The 16,694-nt window shown below is 35.6% G+C and overlaps 1 protein-coding gene across 2 annotated transcripts in view; it reads left to right on the top strand.

The window, feature by feature from the left end:
- LOC149801420 (3'-5' RNA helicase YTHDC2-like) overlaps positions 1–16,694 on the top strand; it is a 128,090-nt gene that overhangs the window by 22,593 nt on the left and 88,803 nt on the right. For both annotated transcript variants that reach the window (XM_089955522.1, XM_089955521.1), the window contains exons 4-6: positions 397–584; positions 7,689–7,891; positions 16,259–16,425. In XM_089955522.1, the coding sequence (XP_089811648.1) occupies positions 397–584; positions 7,689–7,891; positions 16,259–16,425 (558 nt within the window). The remainder of the gene's footprint in view (positions 1–396; positions 585–7,688; positions 7,892–16,258; positions 16,426–16,694) is intronic.

The raw sequence follows: 16,694 nt of genomic DNA, 5'->3' as shown, positions 1-16,694 counted from the left end.
GTCCGTCTTTAATCTGCGTGCTGGAAATACAGGCAGTATCTCTATACCATAAAAGGGCACCACCTACTACTGACAGACCCTCTAAAGATGGAAAGACCATCAAGTTCATATGTGTATCAATTATATATTTTATTGTAGGCTGTGTATCATGAATCTTATTGATACATTGCACAAGTGTATCATTTAATCCTTAATATTGGCAGGGGCATCCATGACATGGACACAATTCTAGTTTCAAATTTTGAATTTTTATAGAATTGTAGGAAAAGAAATTATTACATGGCAACTAAATTGTCGATCCCAAATAAGTTCCTGTGTCTGAATTTGTCATTAGTCATTCTTTTGCAAGGATATGCTGTAGTAATCGTCTTGATTTCTTTGTCAAATCATTCACAGAAAGGGAGCAGACAGGTTCATCAGCATTTTCAAAAAAGAAAAATCTCAGTGTGTGTCAGCTGCCGGCACCTTCCAATTGGCCCGTAATTCTTGCCACCAGATTCATTGTCTATTGCAACGCTTTCCTGTCACAAACAAGGAGCGCCAAGAACTTCAGCCAAGGACTGATAAAAGTCATGTTGATGAAGGTGGGTATTTCATAATACATTCACATTCAGCCCTTATGTAATTAAGCAAGGACTGTTATTGCCCCTAATGGTTGATATAATGTGTCTCATGACATGTACGTCCTGATGCATTAAATATGTTGATACACATCATGAGCTTAATTTCATATAAATAGCATATGATCAACCTAATTTTGTCATCACAGTTCAATACCATCTTAGTATTACTTGCTTTTTTTAAATTTTAATAAATACAAATTTAATTCATTATCATAGTTGGTCATAATGTGACAAAATTTTAAGGAAAATTGATACAATATGAATAAAGCTAGACCAGACAATGCATTTTAGTCTTGTCCAGATGTCACTGAATTAATAAAATTTCATAATTGTGTAAAGTTGTGTGGTTGTATTGTGTATATTATGATATGTGGGTGGCAGTACAACATACATATTGTATTGTCACAAAAAAATCACCATTCCCAATATGTATGACTATTGTTTCATCCCATTTGATGGTGCAGCAGGAATGCACTTTCTTTGCACATCTTTGATCTTGGCTTAAATCCCTGATGCAACACATTCATGAGTAAGTTGCAGACATTTTACAATTTTTGGCAGATTTCTTTTTTTTTTTTAAATCAGGAAAGGTCCTGAGATTGGCATATGTTTGCTTAGAAAAAAGTGATTGGTTTGTTTTGGGGCATGTTATTCCTTTTGGTGATTGCCACCTGCTTGCCACAGAGTATAGCTAGTAAATGGCAGCATTTGTCAGCTCAGTATATTTTTGAACTAGGCAATATGTGTATTATTCTAATGGGCTATCATTAGAGAAACTATGATAGCCCACATTAAAATTTGGTAACCCATAATTTTTACTGGATAAACATTTACATTTAACATGTCACTAAAAACATCTAGACCATTAAAATTGTATGGTGGTGACAGATTCAGAAAAACAGAGAGACAAACACTCCAAGTGCATAAAGTTGTTATTTTATTATTTTTATTTTTTTTTTAACATTCAGCACTCAAATTTCAGTAATTTAAGCACAACAGACATGCTTAGAACATTAGAAATCTTTTTTTAGCTTTTGCGAAATAAAGAAATAATTTATCTTAAATTATAATACAAATAAAAATAAAGCAGTAGACCTGGATAACATGGCATGTTACAGTGTATAGCAGGGTCTGTTTAAGATCTATCCAGATCATAACTATAATATACACATTTTGTTCTTCAAAAATATATATTCTTTTACTTTCAAGACAAGTCTTTCAAAAGATCTGAGTATGTCTTGATGCTATTTTGTTCTTAAATGAAGTACAGACTAAAATCTGAGAGCATTTGGCCAAATGTGATTAGCCACATTTGTTTCGTTAAAGAAAAGTAATAGCATATTAACCAACTTTGGCATTCCTTGGCTGAAGAAAAGTAACAGCATGTTAACCAACTTTGGCATTCCTTGGCTACCATTGCTGTTCAGCCAACTTAACTGAAATGGAGCATAACAGAATTTGAGAAACTCACCCACTTGATTATGCTTGGATATACATTAGTAAGGAAAACATTAGTATAAAAAGCGTAGTATGACTAAAGGACTTCATGTTGATTTGGTGCAACAGTGTCATTATGGGATGCCAGGTATGTGAGATATTCTTGAAAATTTGACCTCTAGTTCTTTAGGATACATGTTGTTGGTACCACTTATTCAGGCATTAAGAGTTCATCCCATGCCGGTCATAAATATCATGGTCAGTGTCTTTCATTGTTGGACTAAACTTTATACTTATAGTGAAAAATAAATGTAGTAGGTTGTCCTACAGACAGTAGTTTGAAAACCAAACTTTGGTAGTCCTGTTTTATGGACTACTGTTATTTCCCCTGATCAGCATGGATTCAAGCCATAATTGAAATGGAAAAATATGTATATAAAAATATCAACCGAGATATTAAACATGCCTGGAAGTGGGAATGGTTTTGAACAGGAAGTTGATGCCAATTTGCTTTGGTAGTTTGCTGAAAAGTTAATGTTTCTGGATAAACATAATGTACTTTGTGTCAGAACTATATGAAAAATGCTTCACATAGAAACAAAACATTTAAAAGTTATGTGGGAATGAATATTCACAAGCTATCCATAGTCTGCCAGGTGAGAATGAACTTCAGATTAATGCATGGTTTATTTATTATTTTTATAAAGAAAGTTTGAATTCTTTCATTACTTGAGAGTGGGGTTGAATAATGTACCCTCAACCACTCTGACAACCAACTTCCCCAGGGTGTAATGGGGGGGGGGGCAATGGTTTCTGCCTATGGGGACCATGGTGCCTGATTTGTTTTAACTACTAAAAAATTAATAATAAGAAGAACAAAAATGCTTTATATTCACCTGGTCCCTCCCTCCCCAAAATAAGGGCACTGCCATCTCCAATCCCGGCTAGAATAGGATCCCTGATCCAGATTTCTGATTCTTGTAAAATTGCTTCACTTTCTTGCCTGAAGTGGTTGCCCATTCAGGATCTTTAGTTTGAATAATAATAATAATAATATGTAAGTTCTCTGGTTTCCTTCTCAAACACTCAACGTGACTGGAAGATTATAATACTTAGAGCTTGAGTTTCCATTTTTAGCTGATAACAAATGACCTTTCAGAAGTAAGATCATTTGGGATTAGTCGAAGCAAAATGTTGGGATTGAACTTTAGCTCAAGAGTTTTGTGATTTCCAGGCCTGTGCTGTCAAGAGCGCTTTCATTAAGCTGCAAGAACTTGTGTAATTGATGTAAGACAAAGTTTAAACAAGTTTAAATCCAATTTTGTTGATAATTTACATGTGAAAATTAAGATGTTTTTATGAACCAATTTTTCTTCTGTGGGCTGTTCCAGTACAGCATACTTGAGCACTTTTACTGTGGAGTAGTCATCCATAGATGTAACTGAGAATTTTTTATTACTTTCCCTTGAGTAATTGGAGAACCCTGGCATATATTGTCATAACACTGGGTATCATATGTTTAAATTAAATGGCTCTGTTGAAGTTTGTAGAATGCTGTTAATATCATACATTTTGTTGGAAACATTATGCATGAAAAGCATAGCATATCCTGGTATTCAATCCATTTTGACACAGCCCTGCAATAGAAGAATAAATGGGTAGAACATAACTTTTAAACTGCTTACAACTTGAATAGATTATTTGTTTGGTATTCCAGGTTTTGACATTTGTACCTCAAAATGATTGATGTAGGGTGACATTTCATGATTCCTCTTGTAATTGAATATGTGGCCATGCTGCATTATTCAACAAGGCTATGTTGCATGATAGTAAATGTTGCAAGTGAAATAAATCAATAGCATCCACCACCTCCACATTTATTCAGTAACATACTATCCATGCCCATTCCCAAGGGACCACATAATACAGTTTAGAATTCAAGCAAATAGAAATACCAACCATTCTGGATTTTATGGACTTAATACAGTGTGACCCCGCTATAGTGCTCTCCATTATAACGCGAATTCGGATATAACATGGTCATGGCATTGCTCCCGAAATTTCATATACATGTATTTTTCTTGTGCACAAAAAAAAGTCTTAAAAAGTATGAAAAAAAACATAAAATGTTGCTTATCATTTTGATGAAGAGATCGCATATGAATAATACAAGACGATCGTGGCTTGGCTCCTGAAATTTTATATGCATTTTTCTCGTACACAAAAAAGTATTTTTTTCTTCTTAAAAGTTAGAAGAAGAAAAAAAACCGCATAAAAAGTTTATTCTGGGATCATGTAGGTCTTCGCCAGAGTCGCAAACTTGGATTGTTTTTCCTTATTGGCTGCAAAACATACCATGTGGCTTTTTTATTTATTGGCGACATTGTTGGCTGTTTAAAATTTTTTATACAACCATTGGTTTGGAGTGCAGAAATTCAGAGGCCCCATGAAAGGAAGCCACAAACTGGATATAAAATGCACTGAAATGTATCTATTGTTACATAAACAAATTCTTTGTCCATTCTGACAAACCATCTAAACAGTGCACTGTTATATCATAATCCGCTTATCTTGACATCTAGAATGAGTTCTGTATGTTCTGAAATATCCGCTTTTTTGTTGTTGACATTTCTGGTAACGGAGATCAACCGGATGAGGCATTGTCTCGTAATCTATCTTTCATCAGATTTTCGGCCACTCGCTAGTAATTAATACATTTACAAAGACTGACATTTGTATGTGGATGGTAAGTAAAATTCCTCTTCTTTTCACTCAGAATTAAATCCTTCAGAACACTCACGTTTTCTGTAATAATCCCTGTCATCAGAACACCTGCGTCTCTATCGTCTATTGACCCTTTGTTATTTTTCAGACACATGCGTGGAAGGCAGCATCATACTGCTACCACGAATGTAACAAAAACAAAAAAATACATCTTATTGGTTTATTCAGTAGGCATGGAGGGACAGTAACTAGAATAGTCTAAACGACAGCCAATTCCTTTTTAAAAATGAACCCAGATAAAATAGTCTGCTAAAATTTCAAAGGAAACAGATTACCTTTGAAGCACCGACTGTTATGAAAACGTACTCAGCAAATGGAAAAAATACCAGTCTCAATCATGCAATACAATTATTTGATGTTGTCGCCACAATAAGAAATGGGCATTCGTTTGGTTCTCCAAAGCTGTCCTTTAGCGGTGACTTCAATAGCGCATGCACCCTTCATCAAAGAAAGCCGACTACAATCTTTCAACAACAGCAAAGAACTTTTCTTCCAAGGAAGTCAGTACCAGACTTATATAAAAGTGATGGAATCTGATGGATTTTTGCATTTTTCAACATGACTGGAACACATTAACTGTGCTGTGAAAGTTTCCTTTTTGTAGGGAAAAAGTTTATGCTTACGAACGCTACCAATGGCAGCTTAAAACGCAAACTAACTTTTACCAACTTGGAATGTACTTTAAATGTGTTTTGTCATTAGTTACGTGATTGCATTATGTTTTTCCACTCAGTTCAGACCAATATGACCTGTTACAGAATTAATGAATATTTTAAAGCTGTGTGTGTGCATATTTTCAATGGAATCACTTGTATTGTGGATTCAGTGTATATGATGTGGTTCACAGGTAAGTACACAGTGTTGATACTCTAGTCATGCTACACATTAGACATTTATATATAAACAGGATTCACGTATATGTACCAATTCATGGTTCTCTAAATAAAGTAAACTATTATATTATGTCTTCTCTGTTTTCACTACAGGTGTATTTCTCATTTAATATGCATCAATTTAAGATGGTAACTTTGCCGACGAATCACGTATTTTACCATCCGCATTTATTAACCCCACCCACCCACCCACAATTTTTTTTGTTTTTTTGGGGGGGTATATTTTCTTCAGCTAACTGATTTGGTTGCATATAACATGGTTCAGTATATAACGTGGTTGGGTTTTATGGCTCCCAACTACCATGTTATAGCGGGGTCACACTGTAATGAATTTTATCAACTACATGTATTGACATTCCGATTTATGATGAAATATTGGGATATGATTTTGAACAGGAGTTTTTGTTGTTGACCCCATGTCAAAATTGTCTTGTGCTGTTGATTGGTACATAGATTGTAGTTTCTAAATTGAAGAAAGCATCATGTAAATATCAAGAAGTCAGTCTTTTTAGATTGTAATTAGATGAAAATGGTGGCTGAAAAAAGTGAAAAGAAATGTTCATGTGAACTAATGTTGGTGATTTTTTTTTTACCCAATATGTTTAAGAAATTCATGGTTCAGGAATTGAGCAATGCTTTCACCATTTATTATTGTAGGATTTTCATTGTTTCTGACTGGGCAGGTATGTGTAGGTCCATAGGAAGATGCAGCATGATTGTATAGGTTGTTTTATATCTAGTGAACTTTTTATCTATATTAGATGAGCTGCATAGATTCCACAAAATCAACAGTAGGATTCCTGATAAAAATGCTCAAGGGCTGGTTTCTTGGAATAGACAACAGTCTTGACACTAACCTGTTTTAGGAGGATATTGCACCCTACCACATAAGTGTCCTCCCTCCCCATGAGTGCCCTTTTGTCTTTGGTGGCTGCCCTGTCTTAAATATGTGGACAAATGTGGCAAATAGTAGCATTCTAGATGTGCATCTTGGGCTTGGCATTAAGAACAGTGCAGATATTGTCTAATTGCACCAGTGGAGTTTATAAAAAACAAATTACACTCATTGATTTGGTGCCTTCAGAAGAGACTTTTTTAAACTTAAATGCCTTGCCCAGACTACTGGTATAGGGAGAATGCTGAATGACTTGAGTAACCAGTTTACAGATTTCTCCATTAAGTAAATTACCTGATAACATTTACATGTGGCATAGTTCCATTGTGTAATACGAATGTGAGCTATACACCATACTGAATATTCAGAGACAAGTTCTTGGCCACTTGTAAGCATGCTTATGAAGTTCTAACTGCTTCCTCAAGAAAAGCCCAAGTACACGCTGCTATTGATACAAAAGATGGTATAGCTTGTACAAATGTACCCTTAGATCAACTTATTTCAAGTCCTGAAAACTTAATAAAGATGAGATTTTGCATAATCAGTTGCTTGAATTTCAAGCTATCTTTGCAACATTGTCAGATGATATGGTGTGAATTAACTTAATATGGGACAAATGATTGATACAGGTACTGCTCATTCAAGGCACTGTTCATCCAAATCAACAGCTGCAAGACAGATTACTGTGTAAAATTGGAGAAAAGAAAAGACAGGAAGATTAAATAAGGGCAAAGTGGGAATCATCAAGTCCTCTTTGAGCTCTTGGTGCTCTCCAATAAAGTTGTATTTGTGTTGGCAGTTTCTGATTTTGTCATCTTTTCTCATATAACTTAAATTTGGGAGACCCACAAACATGTAATTGACATTTTAGTCTGCTTGAAGTAAACTCTGAGGGGCCTTTACAGTATAGATAGGAAACTACATTTATCATCTTTTTGGGAGGGCTGTAGTTGAGAGGTAGTGAAAGTTACATTCCATATTTAAATGTATGTGGATTCCTTAAAAAAAGATGATCTCATAGCGTCTTCTCAAGAAACTTTTTTTCTGTTATTTCAGCCTCAAAGGAGTTTGCCAAAGGTGCTATAGGCCGTTTAAACAATGGAGTACCGCAGGTGCCTCCTAAACGGGGTGATTCTGACTTGCTGGCATTTAGAGAGAGTTTACCAATTACAAGATATGCTAGAGACATTCTGCAAGCCATCAATAATAACCAGGTTGTACTTGTGTCTGGTGAAACAGGATCAGGCAAGACAACCCAGGTAAAGTATATATATATGCTCCAGTCTTCCAATGAGGGTTGTTTTTTTTTCTCATATCTAAGTTTGATAATAGGTATTACATTGGTATAATATAGCAGCTCAGTAAACTGCTGTCTAAAATTCTCATTTGCTATAAGTCGGTTGGATTTCACATACTTGTGTCTTTATTAAGTTTACCAGATTATAGAAAAAAAAGTAGAGAAATGTTGATACAGCTACCCATCTGCTGTAATCATTGTTCATACCATTTACTTAAGGTCTTTATTATATTCTTATGAAAGTTTGTCGTCTTGCAGTTTTTAAGGAGATAGGACTTATTGTAATTTTTAGCACTAATGGTCATAGACCAGAAAAGCTTATGTGATCTATTGTCCATCTGTCCCTTAGCACAAATTTGTTGTTGCTACTCCTCTGAATCTACTTGGAGGACAACTTTGAAACTTAATACACACATTCATCCGAAGGTCTAGTTAGTCTTAAATGAAATTGGTGCTGCTCAGACATATGGAAAATGTTATCACTACTCCATTTGAACAGATGTTCATATGAACATGTGGTTTTCACTACAAGCCTTATTATGATACATAGTTATTTCTAAATGAAAACGATGCTTATATGAAGTCCATTGTGGCAACCATGGTAGCCATGTTGAAAACCTTGTTATTGCTGCTCCTCCTGAACAGAAAGTCATATTAACATACAGTTTTCGTCTGAAGATTCTTTATGATGTCAAGTTGGTCATAAACGAAAATGGTGCTAATCTGATGAACAATATGACCACAGTAGTAGCCATTTTAAAAATTGTGTTATCGCTGCTCCCGACAGGATGGTAATGTTTACACAGGGTTTTCACTTAAAGATTTTTATGATATCTAGTTGGTGCTAAATGAAATTGGTGCCGACTTTACATCAATTTGCTGACAGAATAATGTTATTGCTACTCCTTCAGAATGGACAGCCATATTGGCATGGAGTTTTCACCTCAACACTGCTTATGATGTTTAGTTGGTCATAAATAATAATAGTGCCAAATAGTATCAAATATGGGGCCCCAAGTGGCCAAGTGGTCTAAAGCGCACTCCGTTACGGATCACTGCCATCTCACCTCTGTCTGTGCCGGTTCGAGTCTTGGATTCAGCCAGTGTGGGTATGTGAGAAAGCTTGCCGGTAGCTTCTTGTGGGTCAGTGGTTCTTTCTGGGGTTTTCCCTGGTTCTTCCTTCACCATTAATACTGGCCGCCATGTATAGCCTATCGTGTGCTGAAAAATGGCATTAAACCCCACAACAACAACTGACATAAAATATAGCTATAACTGCAGCAGTATTGGAAAAATATTGCTATCATCCTGAATAGAAAGACAAATTCAGAGATGCTGCCAGGGTTCTTGAGTGAGCAAATCAAAGTTGTACATATAAAAATTCACTCTGCATAGCATAATGTTTACTAAGCTGTTAAAATAAACTGAATAAATAAGCAAATTTTTTAAAAAATTTATGCAAAAATCTTGACCATTACGTTACATATGGTTACAAAAGAACACTTAAGACAGTAGGTAAGTTTTGTAATCTTATAGCAATTATGGGAAAAAAGTCTAGTTTTATGTCTGAATTTGGCATTTTAATTTTACAATGTGCTGAATCACCAGATCACATGAATTTCAGAGCATAGATATCCATGAGAGAATACAGTACAGCTCACACAATTTTTCAATTCCCCATGTTTTGAAGGGGGTGGAGAGGATTAAGAAGAAAAAAAACTCACTTTTTCTCCATGCGTCCAGATAAAAAAGAAGTGGTTTACTGTTCATGACCCCAGCAAGCATGCACTAAAGAAGTTCACAGAGAGAGTGAGAGGGGACACTGATTTATCTACAACTTTATCTCATTCAGGAACAGTTGGTGGATTTTTTTTAATGCTGAAAAACTGTTGTAGCTCAGTTAATTATAAACATTAGCTGGTTCTGACAAAGATAATATATGATAACATAATGCCAGATCATGACATTGCCTCATTAACTGTATTATTAAAGGAGACCAGAAATCAAACTTTTCCTTTTACATATGTAATTCTCTACAGATTTTAATTTGACTGTAATGTTTATAAATTAAATATTGTAAGCGGGTAGTGATTATATTCTGTGGAAGATACCATGATTCTGTAAATTGCTGAGTTTTTCTGACTTTTGATGAGACGACAGATCCCGTGGTCCCATGATGCAATAATTGACAGTCCTCAAATACAAACATAAACATGGCGAGTGTGACAGACAGGAGGAGACCAGATTTGGGTTGCACATTCAAAAGTTGAATCTGCTGTCTGATATAATAGTTTATGTACTGTACTGGTCAGTGCTCAAAGAATTTTTTTAGGCACAGGCCACGGGCTGGTGATTTAAATAAATTCAAGCCCTGACTGAAATTCCACAAGCTCGGACAGTTCATACCTGTCAGCTCTCAAGCCGGGAGAAAAACCTCCCGATTTTTGGGGTATTTCCTCATCTCCCTACCGATCTCATAATATCTCCCAATTTTTTGCAGTGAAGTCCCGATTATTACATTATGTCTGTCAATTTTCATTTCTCAGAAAGAAAAAAAAAACCAAACCATACATAAACAGAAATAACGTATGCAATCCACAGATGCCATATTCTGTTTTATCACTTTTGAATATTGTAGTGATGAAATCAGTGCTGGATTTAGGCATAAGCTAAACAAGCTTCAGCTTAGGGCCTCACTGTCTGAACTCAAAATCTGAAGGGGCCTCTCAATTTTGTTTTATACCAAATAGGGCCTCTACAGCTTCCCATACCTTAGGGCCTCACTATGTCTAAACTGCCACACTGCAGACATAGTAGCAGTATGACAAAAATTGTTTAAACTATGTTAAAAATCCAAGTCACACACACACAAACACATTTAAATCCGGCACTGGCCGAAATAATTAATATCACTTGACAGTTTTTTTTCTTTAGTAAATAGAACGTTAAGATTAAACATTATTCATGTAAATTTCAGATATTTTTAAACAACTACAACAGTACTATAGTATTAAAAAAAATTAAAAGCATAAAATTGTGACCAATTAGCTTAAATAAATGATCACTGTGAATGCTGTGGAATTTTCTCTGCAAACATAATCGCATCTCCATTTCCACCAAAGAAACTAGGCCAGTTAACACCTGACATTTCTCTACCATATATGTAAAGTTTAATTACCATGATTAAATTAAAACAAAGAATAAAACAAAATATACCATTCTGTGTATTTGCCCCTAAAGAACTAATTCAGAATAAATATTCTATTCAGTAAACAGTGTTACATGCATTAAGACTTAAACCTAGGGAAATAAGGTGGGGCACAAAATGTGGGAATGGTTGCCACAAGTAACGTAACTTGTGACTGCAGATTTGAACTGTTAAAATGAAGTCCTAGGCATCGTAAGTTACAACAAAATAGGCATTGTTTATTTGGCAATCAATTGTTGGTGCTTATATATACACACTGTCGAACATGGTTTCTTTGAAGTATGTCCAAAGGGCAGTCCTTTTCACAAGATAAATGTAATGATAAGGATTAACTGTTAGTCGCACTGGCTTTATTGTTTGCATACTTAAATCAAAACTTTAGCTATTTTGCAGTTTAGCCAGAGATGACCAGAATATGAAAAAGGGGCTTGTCCTGGGGGAATAATAAGGCGTATCACAGGGAGAAATGGCACGTCCCATGGGTGCTCCCACATTGGGGCAAGGGGGGTGGGGTCAATAGTCTCCTCCCCCCAGTTTGTATTGTCAGCCAGTTAATGTAAAACTTTGACCTCTTTTCTTTTAATCACTGCTATTTAAACTACCCAAGGGATAGTTTTACATCAGTTCCAGTCATTACAGATTACCGTTTATACATACTACATGTAACCGGCATAGACTGAAGAATTTTTTTTTAAACTTTTTTTTTTTAAGATTAAGATTTTTTTAAAGATTACTGAAAATTGTGTTTTCTCAAAGCACGACAGGTTTAGAATCTTATTTTTAGCAAAGCTTCCATTTGATTAAAATCAGATCTCAATTTCATCTAGGACAGTGGTGATTTGATTTAGATTGTGCCATGTTAAGGCATGTATGTCAAAATCTTAAAAATACATTTACTCATTTCACCAGTGCGATCAAAGTTTCCTCAGGCAAGCAATTTTTGTTTCGACAAGCCCGATGGGCACCTCACTTTGAATACAGGATGGGCCCAAACTAAAATCAATGGGGCCCCGTGTATCGGGCTGTCAGATTTTTTTAGCACTGCTGTTGTAGATATAAGATCTGTGAATTGATTGTTGCATTTTTTGGTCACTTACTTGGCCTTCTGCCTATTTTCATAACTCGCATGTTTAAGACTTTTCCCAGGATTTAAAATATCCAATGGTATGTCTGGAACAGCGCCAGCTTTTAGTCTAGGTCTAGCATTTGTGTATCCTAGAGCTGCCATTCTTTCAGGATCCATCTCGTAACATTCCTTTGAGAAATGTAATGAGCACAGAGTGCTGTATGGTGTTGCTTTGCAATCGACTCGCTTGTAATAATGTATCCATACTTTCTTATGTCTTTATCTTTTGGAAAAGAAAAAAAAGTTGTCCACCGGCTTTTCTTAATGTGCTATTAGACCCATAAGCAACCCAAGACTGCATTGTTTTTTACTCTGGCAGCTCCCACTTGGGATGCTGAAGTCGCTACTATGATGTCACATCCCGAAAGTAACCTTGGATGATAATAATAAAAACCTCAGAATAAGGTTTTCTTATATAGTGCTTTTATTATTATTCTATATTTCTATTGGTTTCTGGTCTCCTTTAAACTGTACTGTTACTACATTTTTTGTACAATGAATCTAATGGGTTTTTTTCAATACTAATTTGTTGTAATCTATAGATGTATTCATGGCCTTGTTTCTGTTGTACTTCATGCAGTATACTTTTCTAATGATCATATGAGAAAGTATGTGTGAAAAGTACAATAAATGTTGAACAGATTGATAACAAAATCGCATTCATAACTGACTGAAGTGAAAGAAAATTAAACAAGTAGCGACAGTTATCCCATGCATGAGTTCTCATTAACAGAATGTACGATTTCTTCTGACATCTAATCACAGGATCATAGAGGGGTAATTAAAACTTATGAAACCATAGTTTTGGCAATTGCTGTATGATCATACAAAAATAAAAATTATTGTTAAAAGCTAACTGGGTATGTAGTGTTCTGTAATATGAAGATCATATCAAAGTTAAGTTCACTCTAATGCTGAATTTCTGTATGTTGTGAAGAAAAGAAGATGCATTCATGCACTTAATAATGTGTGAGGGCCCCCAAGTGGCTGAGTGGTCTAAAGCGCTCACTGTTCCGGATCACTGCCATCTCACCTCTGTCTGTGTGGGTTCGAGTCTCAGGCTCAGCCAGCGTGGGTACGTGGGAAAGTCTGCCAGTAGCATCTTGTGGGTAGGTGGTTCTTTCCTGGGTTTTCCAGGGTTCTTCCTCCACCAGTTATACTGGCTGCCATGTATATCCTATCTTGTGCTGAAGAATGGCGTTAAACCCTAAAACAGCAGCAACAAATCTTTTAAGAACAACAACAACATGTGTGCATGGGCAGGGGCACTACGTATATGTTGGTCTGAGATACATGTCAAAGGGAGAGGGAAAGAACATTAATATTTCATATCTTTACTTTAGTTGAAACTACCATTTTTAAAATTAGTTATCAAAGTAGGATGTTTCTAGTATAAATTGTTGCATAAAAGTCATTACAGATACATGTAGGTTCACACATAAACTTTTTGAAGATAGGTACTCAGATGCAGACTAATAACATAACCATCAGAAGCCATCAGCTTGTTTTGTGTTCCCTGCCATTAATGTGTTAATTTCATGTCTGAACTGATAACTTGATAGCACTCTTCTGCAGGTTGGTTTTCTTATGCTGACAGTAAACAATAAACTTAGGGATATGTGAACATTGTTTATTTTATTGAATGATAATTCTCTTCAGTCATACTGTATTACTACAGGATATTCCATTGTTTGATTCTCATAAAGAAATGTTAGTGATGGAAAGACGAACCTATGAACTTATAAAAACAGCTAGTATTAAATATTTGCATATATATGTGTGTTGTCTTCTATTCCTTATGTCATCGGTGTGTTGTCTTTCATTCCTTGTTATCCGTGTGTTGTCTTTCATTCCTTGTGTCAGTCAGATTACCGAAGTAAATATTATTTGTTAATGAGGAGGAGCTAAAAATAAGATTAGTTGTCTAAAATGGACAATGGTCTTGCTTGCAACTACTTAACAGTGATGTAATTCCATCTTTGGTTATTAACAAATTAGATCTACATCACTCACTCATTTGGCTCCCTTTTTGTAGAACTATCTTGGATGAAAATTAGATCCTGCCTTTTAAAAATCATGAGTGGAACACATTACCAACAGAAATTATAAGTAATCCATCTATGCAAAATCTAAAACCTTACTTGAACTGGGATAAACATAAACATATTACTTTTACATATTCTGGCACTGATGATTGGGTAGACCAAGTCCATCATATGCTCCTTGAAACCAGCTACTTTAAATATCAACTTATTTTCAAATCATGTTTCCAACACTAGGTTCTGTACACACAATGCGAGTTTCAAAAGTAATGCTGAAATGCTTGTTAACAGTAACCAGATTTTTAAGTTTTCATTGCGTATTAGGCAATCTTCAGAAGTAAAATATTAACAATTGACTATATATCTACACATTCACAAACTGAAATCTGAAAAAGTCATAAGTGATATGAAAAGTAGTATATAATAGACATTATGGCATCATGGGGGATAAAATCGTGAAATTTGTGTATATGAATGTTTTAGTCACATACTTGATCTACTTTTGAGGATTTTAATTTTAGTATATACTAAACAGAGTAGAGCAGGAAGAAAGAGTGTGTGTGTGTGATTAGGATTTTTAATGTAGCTTTAACAATTTTTCAGTCATATTGCTACAATGTCTGCAGTGTGGCAGTTTATAGTGATGTCTAGCACTGGGGCATCATGCCGCAGACATGTAGCATGATGTCCCATCTAGTCGCATTATCCTGACACCAGGCTGACCAGTCCTAACACTAACCTGTTAATGCTGAGTGCCTAGTGAGGCAGCTCTTAGTACCATTTTTTGTAAGTCTTTGGTATGACTTGGCCAGGGTTCGAACCCACGACCTCCTGCTTCCGAGGTGGATGCTCTAACCACTAGGCCACCAGAACGGTCTGGAAGAAAGAGAGGCAGATACTTAGGTATTGGGTAAATGAATAATGTGCTATGGTGATTTCCTTGGGTATTTCCTACTCTTGTTTTGGTGACAAGCTGGGAGTTCCCTCCTTCAAATGAAATCCTGGTAGCATATTGAAATGGGCTTTTGACCTGAAGATTTTTTTTATGATGTCTAGTTGGACCTAAACAAAAAGGGTACTAATCTGACACAGTGGCCATCTTGGAAGTCTTGTTGTTGCTACTTCTAGTTGGCTGGTCACATCAGAATGGGGTTTTCACCAGAAGTCTTCATGTGATAACTATTTGGATCTGAATGAAAAAGTTGCTGGTTTAATATTTAAAATGGTTGTCATAGCTGCTTTCTTGAAAACCTTGTCATCATAACCTCTCAAGCAGAAAGTCATATTGACATGGAGTTTCACCAGATGTTTGTGATATCTAGTTGGTTTTAAATTAAAATGGTGCTGATCTTATCTCCAGTATGGCCATCATTGTGTCCTTTTATAAATCTTGCTGTTGCTAATTTTTTTACAGGATGGTCATATTGACATGGGATTTTCACCCAGACTTCTTATGATATTTAGTTGGTCATAAATGAAAATAGTGATGCTTTGACTTCAGTACAGTAGACCCTGTCTTGAAAGACCATCCCTTCTGCCACAAAATACTGGCCTCTCAAGACAGCTGGTCTCTCATGACAGGTCATACCACTATATAACGAATAAATCTGTTCAAGAGAACATGGTCTCTCAAGACAGGTGGCCTTTCATAACAGTGGTCTCTCAAGACAAGTTTAATATGAACTCTGCAAAATCAAAGTACCCTGGCATATATTTTTTAAAAATTGCCATCCCTGGGTACCATGTATGTTTAAATGGAACAGCCCTTAGGGAACACAGTTGTAGGCAAGCTATCACATTTCCCCTTAGAGATTACCATAGTATAACACTTTATAATGATTATGAATAATTATACAAGAGTTATTGCAATGACCCTTTATCAGCTGTGATGTATGCACTATCCTTTGGTAAGATCTGCATCATCCATTATTAAGTGTGTTTGTGTACTTACAGGTACCACAGATGATTCTAGAAGATTGTCATGTGCGTGGACAGCCTTGTAGGATTATCTGTACACAACCAAGAAGACTAGCTGCATTGAGTATATCAGAGAGGGTGTCCCAGGAGAGGGGAGAGAAAGTTGGACAGACAGTTGGCTTTCAGATTCGATTGGAAAGTAGGTAGGTAGAAAAATTTTGATTACATCTTAAAAGGTTCTCTTCATAAAGTTTGAAAGTGGTTGTTTTCTTTCTTATTTGGAAACTGTAGTATCATTTATTTTCATTGGGCTCAATTTTCATGGTTTTGTATTTTAAAAATGGCATTTTCGTGGGTACTTAAATTTGTGATTTTGCTTGTCAAAGTTTGTATATTAGTAGGTATTTAATTTCATGGTTCAACCTCTACAAATACCCAAATTAAAGAATACAAATGAATAAAACTATGCTGA

The sequence above is a fragment of the Sinohyriopsis cumingii genome, chromosome 4 (assembly GCF_028554795.1).
Source record: "Sinohyriopsis cumingii isolate HCF-2022 chromosome 4, ASM2855479v2, whole genome shotgun sequence".
Lineage (NCBI taxonomy): Eukaryota > Metazoa > Mollusca > Bivalvia > Unionida > Unionidae > Sinohyriopsis > Sinohyriopsis cumingii.
This window is presented reverse-complemented; position numbering and strand designations above follow the sequence as displayed.